This window comes from Corvus kubaryi, unplaced genomic scaffold (genome assembly GCF_017639235.1).
Source record: "Corvus kubaryi isolate FWS band 111438036 unplaced genomic scaffold, C.kubaryi_AGA036_p1.0 134, whole genome shotgun sequence".
Lineage (NCBI taxonomy): Eukaryota > Metazoa > Chordata > Aves > Passeriformes > Corvidae > Corvus > Corvus kubaryi.
In genome coordinates, this window is record NW_024580668.1 from 12,063,080 (window position 1) to 12,071,743 (window position 8,664).

The following is an 8,664-nucleotide window of genomic DNA, read 5'->3' on the forward strand; positions in this document are numbered from 1 at the left end:
CTGGAAAAAAGCTCTTTATTCTTGCTTTGGGGCCGCTTCTCTCTCCATTGGTTCATCTAATCCCTCTGTGGCCGTGGCTTGTTGCAGGATTGAATGGAGGCTACCAGGACGAGCTGGTGGATCACCGCCTAACAGAGAGGGAGTGGGCGGATGAGTGGAAGCATCTTGATCACGTAAGGAATGGCAGGGTGTGTGGGAAGCTCTGTGAGAAGCAGCAACCCAGTGTTCCACCAGCTCCAGTTGGTGATTTCCTTGTTGTTGGTACCGTATCCAGGCTCTCCTGGTGGCTGGTGGAGGAACAAGCAGGTGGATGGTGGGGAGGGCTGAGAGGAGCTGTAGCACTTTCCTGGCAGGTTTCCTCTGCCCATGGCCAGTGGAAACTAAAATCGGTGTGGATGAAGTATCTGGAGCTGGGGAGCTTCTCCTGCAGAGCATGTGGCCAGGTGCTGCCATGGCTGGCTGAGCAAGCAAACCCAGCTTTATCCCCACGGGGGTCTTTTCTGCCGCAGCCCTGGCCAGCACAAGTGCACAGATGTGCTAAGTGCAGTCAGGATATGGACTCAGAAAATTAGTAAACCTATCATTACTGTATTTTAAGTTTGTTTTTTTTTTCCTGAGGTGCCAGCCTTTTATGGACCAAAAAAGGCACCAACAGCAAGACCTGGTGCTTCTGGCAGATTTTATGCTGAGCTTTTTCCTTCTGAGCGAGGCGGCTCATCCAGGCACTTCACTGCTGTTTCCTTCCAAGAGATGGGATTAAAATTCGGCTTTGATCATAAATGCAGAGGGACCTCATGGTCTAAAGCTAATGGGTTTTTGGAGGGGATGGGGTTCGGGTGGAGCAAAGGCCCTGTAGCTGAATATTTGGAGTGAGGCTGTGACTGTGGAGCGCTGGCACCAGGATCATAACCAACCCTAATCCCATAGGAAAGTGGTGGGGTTTTCCTCTCCACTTTTAGGAGCATGGCCTGGAGGCATTTAGCCACCTCTTGTGTGTGACCCCCACCTTGGGCCATGGCACCATCCCAAATCCTGCGAAATCACCCTGGGACGGTCCCTCCACGGTGAAATCCGGGCTGACTGAGGACCATTTCCTCCCGCAGGCCCTGAACTGCATCATGGAGATGGTGGAGAAGACGCGGCGCTCCATGGCGGTGCTGCGGCGCTGCCAGGAGGCCGACAGGGAGGAGCTCAACTACTGGAAGCGGCGCTGCTCCGAGACGGCCGAGCCGCGCAAGGCGGGCGCGGAGCTGCTCAGCCGCCAGCACAGCCCCGCCAGCGCCGACTCCGTGGGCAGCGGTGAGGAGGGGGCTGCCTGCCACGGCTCTGCCAGGCAGAGAGAGAGGATTAATTATGCCAGCTGTGGGATAAGTTTGGTTGGGCGCTGCTTAAGTGTTTTTCTCGAGGCTTTGAAGAGAGGGAATGCAGGGAAGCAGCTGTTGGCAATAGCTAAAGGCACCTTTGCTCATGGTGGAAGGGCCTCTTCCTTGTCACTGCTGCCCGAAGTTGATAAATCTGGGGGTGAAAAGGCAGGAGAGAGGTGTTTGTCTCCACCACTCTCCCCCTTCCAGTCCCTCTTGCCTGAAGGATTTTAAATGTCAAGGTCTATTTATTTTAAAAATACCAAAGGCTTTTGTAAGTGTAATAGCTACCTGTGTTACTAATTCTGTTTTTTGTATCATGAGTCAACTTTATCAAAGCAGACTATAGTTTCCCCCTCCAGTACGCAAGGGTTTGACCCCATACAAAAAACAAGTCTAAAATGCTGATTTATTTAAATGCAATTCTGATTTCCATCCAAACAAATCTGCTGCAAATCAAGTTCTGGGGAAAAAAACCCCTCCGATTATTCAGTAATAAAAATGGATTTCTTCTAGCAAGAAAAAATGTCAATTTGATGTATATTCTACTTGTTTGTAAACAAAATATAGAGGGAATCCTCCTGCAAGGAATCCAAGTGCCCCTGGCTCCAGTTGCCACAAAGCCTGAGGAGCAGTGGGTGTGTGTGTGATGGTCTGGGGGGCACAGCCAGCTTTTAGCCCTTCTATATTTAATATATCATGACTAATACACTTCCAGCCCCATGTTGTTAAAGGTGATGTAATTAAAAAATGTTATATAACTTTGGAACGCTGTTGCTTTCTCCCCTTGTGGGACCTAGGGATAATTTTCATCTCTGTTGCTCCTGTGAGAAGGTGCAGTTAAGCATCAAGCAGCACCTCCAGGTGTCTGGGAGGACAGTTTGTTCTGTTCAAGCCTTTGAATTGCCCTGGGACTGGGAAGTGCTGTGCTTAATGTAAACTGCTGGCCTACAGATTGATGCTCACAGCCTCTGGACAGTGCAGGAGTTGGATAACATACATCTATAAGCATTGCCTGTTGCTTTAGAGTACCAGGAGATAGGTTATACAGTGTCATAAATTATGCAAGGTGCTAATTGAATGTTGTCATTTATCATCTGAGTGTTTGAGGAATAGCTTTAACCGTAGGGATCCTCTGCTTTGAGTTTTAGCTGGTCAATCCTGCCCTGCCCCGTGACCTCCTGAGGTACCACTGGGTACATGAGCGGCAGTTGAGTGGGATGAGGCTTTGCCAACCTTTCCCTGTGTCCCTTATTCCAGCAGATTCCCTGCGGGAGTTCAGCAGCAGGTCGGGGACGGGCTACGTCACTGAGGAGATTTGGAAGAAAGCCGGTGAGTGTTTGCGGTGACCCCGGCCGGGCTCCTGCCGGATCGCTCTGGGTAAACACAGATGCTGCGGATTTGCTGTGCAGAAACAGCAGGAGCCCAGCTGCAGGAACACCCTAGGATGTGCACATCTGGCTGCCAACATCCCCACCCTGCCTTTTCCAAAGGGCTCTGCTCCTCTGTGATGCCAGCGGGGATCCCGTGGGACTGAGCCCGGCCTCGGCACTCCCGGGAGTGGTCAGGGTGCTGGTTCTGGGAACGCGCTGCTGGAACTGTGTTTCTGTGGAAGGCTCCCCCTGCTCCCAGGACGGGTGGGTGAGGCTGCTCTTTCCTTCCAGAAGAAGCTGTGAACGAGGTGAAGCGCCAGGCCATGTCGGAGGTGCAGAAGGCGGTGGCCGAGGCGGAGCAGAAGGCGTTCGAGATGATCGCGTCGGAGCGGGCGCGCATGGAGCAGACCATTGCTGATGCCAAGCGCCAGGCCACCGAGGATGCCTTCCTCGTCATAAATGAGCAGGAGGAGTCCACCGAGGTGAGGTGCCAGGGGACAACCTGGGAAAGGGCTTTCCAAGGCTCACAGAGTCTCCAGGTCAAGCCTGCAGGTCCCCCATCCCCTTTCATAGAATCATAGATCTCGCACAATGGGTTGGGTTGGAAGAGACCTCAAAGATCATCTCATTCCAAGCCCCTGCCATGGGCAGGGACACCTTCCACTAGACCAGGGTGCTCCAAACTCCATCCAGTGTTCAACACATTTTCCTTTTGGAAGTCTCTCTCCAACCAACAACTAAAGCAATGCACCAACATCATAAAACATCCTTTCTAGGTTTTGCTGGCAGGGAGTTCTCCCTAAACAATGTCTGTGGACATGTGTGTGCAACCACTGGGCACCCTGAGCTGCACCCAGTGTAATGAGCAGGGATTCTGTGGGGTTGAAAGAGGTGTAGAAGCAAAAAGAAAAGGATGCTGGTGCATGCAGCAGTTTAGCTCAGAAATTATGGTGGGGTACTTGATGTTTGCAGAAAAGGAATTGCCGTTTGTGGGCTTGAAAATAGGGCAGGGCAGAAGCTGGGCTGCAGGAGAAGCTCTTGCACATTCCTGGTGGTCTGTACCACACTTGCATGTTGGAAAAGGAGGAATGGCTCTTGGTTTGTCATAGCCAGTGACAGGTGCTGAATGGGTGTCTCAGAGAATCTCTTTCTACTCTTCAGTCATCAATTACCCTCCCTGTTGCTTAACAGGAAGCTCACTTGGTAGAGCTTTTGGGATTTTGGGTAAGGGGAGTCACATGGTTCATTCCTGCACTACCACATCCCATCCATGTGGGCTTTACTCCGTGTTTTAACTTCTCTACACGTGCAAGAGCAGAGGGTTTGTGTCTGTGGAGCAGAAATCTGATGGGACCGTGCTGTTCATGTCTGCTGGGATGTGGGGGCAGCAGGTCCATCCCCTCCTGCTGGTGGGTTTCAGCTCAACTGGGCCTCAGGAAGGTTCCATGGCTGGAACCATGGAATAATTAGGTGTCATTCCAGAGAATGATGTCCATACTGCAATTCCCCATTAAATTGCTGAGGGTTGAACACACCAGTCAATAAACACATGATGGGAGTGGGTGGAACTGCTCAGGAAGCCATGGAAGGAATGAGGCAAGTAGTGATTTCTCCATAGGGGAATAGCAGAGGAGTGTCCTCCTCCTCCAGCTGTGCTGAGGAGCACTCTGGGACCTTGGGAGCTGCTGAGCACCCTCTGTGCAAGCCCCAGAGCCCTTGTCTAAAAGCTGTCCTGTGTTCTGGCCCATCTTGTAACCTTTGCAACACAGTTGAAAAACACTTGAAGTGTAAACAGCTGTGAAGCAGTGACCCAGTTTTCCAAGAACTACCACGGCCCTTGGTGTAGGGGCTTTTTGGTCACAAGTCCTGCTTCCCCTGGAAGGTGGAGGAGCCTTGGGGACACACAGGCTCTGGAGCAGCTCACTCCAAAGTGAACCAGTTGGGTGCTTCACTGCCAGCCCATAAAACATCACCATGAGCTGGTGGCTCCAGTGCTGAGCCTGGCAGTGGGAATCTGACTGCCCTTCCCCACAACAGGGCTGCCTGGTACAGCCAGCATCTCCCACCACCCTGCTCCCACAGCTCTTTGCTGGCACTCACAGCAGCCGTGTCCCCACAAAGGCCAGCTCTGACAGAGGCTGCGTTCCCACAGCTGAGCTTGCCCTCCCCAGTGTGTGTTTGCTACGCCCTGGTCCAGCTGCAGGGAAGCTGCTCCGCCGCTCCTTCCCCTCCCCGGAGCAGCTGCAGCCGCCGCTCCGGCGCTGGCCCCTTGCCCCGCGCTCCGAGGGAAGCGGTGGCACGCCGGGAGCCACCAGCTGACACCTCTCCCAGCGGCCAGAGGGGCTTTGCTCCGCTTCCAGATTGAAGCTCGGGCTCTGGCAGTGCTTCCACCTGGCTGGGAGGCTTTCAAATGAGCATTTGCTTTTCCAAATTGGCCTGCTCCAACCTCTTGTGCAGCGAGGCAGGGTGCGGAGCAAATGGTGCCTGTGCAGCGCACCGTGATCCCCGCAGAGAGTGCTTGGCTGGGAGCGAGACCAAAACAGAGCTGCTTAAAACAGGAAATAAAAAGGCCCAATAGCAGCATCTGCAGCGTGTTTTTCAGTCCATGCCTGCTGTTTCCTCTTCATTCGGGTGGGTCTAGGGGAGAGGATGTGCCTGGAGCAGTGTGACAGCGGCTGTGGGCAAATAGCAGTGGGGGTTAGAACCGTTGGCAAAGAGCTGGGAAAGAGCAGGAATTAATGGATTGCTCATTTTAATATTCCCAAATCTGGGCCTGAGGGGATGAACAGTCCCCTCCAGAGCTGAGTCAGCACCATCCTGCAGCTTTTAGGAAAACTAAACCCCTTTCAAGCGCGGTGTCTTTGGTCTTGCAGAGCTGCTGGAACTGCGGCCGCAAGGCCAGCGAGACGTGCAGCGGCTGCAACATCGCCCGGTACTGCGGCTCCTTCTGCCAGCACAAGGACTGGGAGAGGCACCACCGCATCTGTGGGCAAGGCCTGCACGGCCAGAGCAAGCCCCTGGCCCTGCCCACGGGCCGGGTGGCAGCAGCAGCCAAGAGCCTCGATGGCATCCCCAGCCCGGCCCTCGAGAAGACCTCGGCGACCACCTCGCGCTCCTCCACCCCGGCATCCGTGACAGCCATAGACACGAACGGACTCTAGGAGGGAGGGTTTGCTTCACTCCCCTGGATGAGTTCCCTGGGTTTTTTTAAGCTGAAAAACGCCCCACAGCAACTGTTATCACTTGGCATATTTGTCACAATCATGCTGCCTCCTCGGAGCGCCGGCACTCCAGCTTTGCCCTCTCGTCCTGCCTTTTCCTTTATGGCTCGTGAACTGGGGTGAGCCTCACCTGCAGCATCTCTCTGCTCCTCTCAGGGGGACACCAGAGCGTCGTCAGGGCCTGGGGGACACTGGGCACCTGCTCAGGGGACCTGGATTCAGGGAAGGGCACTGGCACATGCTGGAGATGCTGAGAGTGTGGTGCCCAAGCAGGGAGTCCTGTCCTTGTGGCATGCTCAGGCTCGCTCCCCAGGGTGTCAGAGCCACCACTGCCTCCTTCAGCCACCTTTTCTCCATAACATCCATCGGGTTTTGATTCATCCCAGACAGCTGTGCCTCAGGTGGCCGTGCCTAGCTGGCTGTTGCTGTGAACAGACCAGAGCCAATTTCCCAGCAGGAGCATTTCATCCTCTGTGCAATGGCAAAAGCTGAGCCCACTTCTGCCTCCAGGCTGGCAGCTGAGGGTTGCAGAGAGGGAGGAGAGGATTTGTCTGCTCTAAGACAAGTGGCAGTGGCAGGGAGGTACTGCTGGATGGCCTGGATTTCATCCTGCTCTGTGGTGAGACAGACAGTTGGTGTTTCCTGGGTGGGGCCTGTGCGGGGGAACACGTGCAGAGCAGAGCTGGGCTGGGTGCAGGTGCCCTTTCCACCTGGGGGCTGTTGTTTTGCTGTGCAGAAAGTGTTTGGTTTTTTCACTGCCTGGAAGCTGCTGGTTTGGGAGTTGCTGCTGTTGTTTTTGAGCCCAGGGACCCTCACTGATGCGAGGGGTTATTTACAGCCGGCACTCTCCACACACATTGGGCAAAGTGGTAGAAGAAAGGCAGCACTGGGTGTCCTGTGTCCATCCTTACCCCAGCCCCAGGGGGTTCCTGCGGTGCTGCAGCCAGAGGTGCCCAGGGCTGTGCCTCCACCTTCAGAGATTGTCCCAAAGACACCGGCTCGGAGCGAGGTTCCGTGGGGCTGCGGGCACAGCCTGGGGAGATCCATCCACAGCAGAGCCCCTGCTGTGCTGTGGAAGGAGGGACTGCAGGGACTCAGGGCAGTGCAGGCTGTGATCAGCACTGCCCTGCAGCAGGGCTGTGGCACAGAGGGTGGCAGTGGCACAGCCCCTGGGATGGGGGGGACGTGCCCTCCAGGAGCTGCTCCCAACTCCCACAGCCACACACAGGAGCTCTAGAAATCCATCTCTTCAGCAGAGCTGTGTTTCCCTGACTGTGTGTGTGTGATGCTGGGCTGCAGCCCAGTGAGGTGAGTAATTCCCAAATTATTTTTGATCACTTTTTCAGTTGGAATAACGGAGCTGTAACGAGTCATCACGGCGCTGCTGGGGATGAGCAGGGGACCTGCTGCTCCAGCCCTGGCCCCTTGGGAAGGCTCCTTGGGAAGCTGCTGTTGTGGGATAGAGCTGGTGATTCCCTGTCTGCAAGGTTTTATTAAAAAGCCACGAGGTCTCCTGGTGTTGCAGACAGCTCCAGTGGCCCTGGGCATGTGTCCCCTGTGTCCCTAGGAATCGGTGCTGGAGCCCAGTTTGAGGCAGCTCCCAGTGGGGGTGGCACTGGAGCCACCCTGACCTGCAGCAGCCCGTCCTAGGGGTGTTCACCCCAGGGCCTTAGGAAGGGATTTCCTGCCCTAAGGGGACAGGGACACATTTGGAGCAGCCTCAGGTCAATCCCACATGCTTGTGACGTCCCCTCCTCACCTGCAGCCCCTCCTCGTGCTGTGGGTCCTTGGTGACAGTGGCAAGGTGGGGTGGGAAGGGGAAGCAGAGCAGGGCTGGAAGGACTTGCTTGTAAATAGATTGTCTTCCATAATTCTCATGCGACGTTGATGGCCGTGTATTAAAATTAACCCCGGTGTAAATGAATGAAATACTAACAGTCATGATTAGAATGATTGCTTCTTTTTTTTCTTGTTGTTGGGTTGTTTTTTTTTTTTTAAACATGGAATGATAAATGTGAACTTGGGGTGTGGGAAGACATTGGGTTGAGGTTTCTATTTTTTTTTTTTTTGACATTTAATTCTGTAATAGAAATTTGTTACTTCATTCCTGTGCATAACTTATTTAATGTCCTGTATAAAGGAACCCAAACTGTTACAGATGTATTTAGTTTGTTCTACTCAAAAGTAGTCAATAAAAAGACTATATTCATCCTCCAGCTCCCCCTTCTCTCTGGGAAGGGGCAGAGGTTTTCAGCAGTGCTCAGAGGTTTTTGGGGAACTCTGCCACACCGTGGCTTTGGCCTTGGCCAGGGGACTTTTAGGGACAAAAATTGCCTCCCCTGTGGTGGTGATGCTGTGGCCAAAGCCTGGGAGCAGTGCAGGCAGAGCTGGAGTTCAGCCCTATCTTCAGTGCTGTTGGATGTCTTTGAGTTTATAGTTCAATGTGTTGTTTCCTGAGCTTTTTATAAGTGTTTTTTTAATATGAGCACAGAGCAGCCTGCAGGGTGCTGGCACAGCTGGCTGTCACTGCAGCCCCATGTGCTGGCACAGCTGGCTGCCACTGCCGGCCCTGTGCCCCCGGGGATGCCCCCTGCACACGCTGTGGCTTCACCTGAGGATTTTGGTCTCCAGGCTGCTGCAAACATTAATCCGGTGGTGAAGAAACCCAAAACCGAGGCGTGAACCCCACATGGAGCTGGGGAGGCAGCT

At 54.0% G+C, this 8,664-nt stretch overlaps 1 protein-coding gene across 7 annotated transcripts in view; it reads left to right on the forward strand.

The window, feature by feature from the left end:
• CBFA2T2 (CBFA2/RUNX1 partner transcriptional co-repressor 2) overlaps positions 1-8,171 on the forward strand; it is a 58,503-nt gene extending 50,332 nt beyond the window's left edge. For 4 of the 7 annotated variants that reach the window (XM_042050729.1, XM_042050763.1, XM_042050772.1 and 1 more), the window contains 5 exons: positions 88-173; positions 1,104-1,299; positions 2,622-2,693; positions 3,026-3,216; positions 5,608-8,171. In XM_042050729.1, coding sequence (XP_041906663.1) covers positions 88-173; positions 1,104-1,299; positions 2,622-2,693; positions 3,026-3,216; positions 5,608-5,895 — 833 coding nt within the window. In that variant the 3' untranslated portion in view covers positions 5,896-8,171. The remainder of the gene's footprint in view (positions 1-87; positions 174-1,103; positions 1,300-2,621; positions 2,694-3,025; positions 3,217-5,607) is intronic. The other 3 variants (XM_042050748.1, XM_042050739.1, XM_042050754.1) reach the window with 3 other exon arrangements.
• Positions 8,172-8,664: the final 493 nt, after the last annotated feature.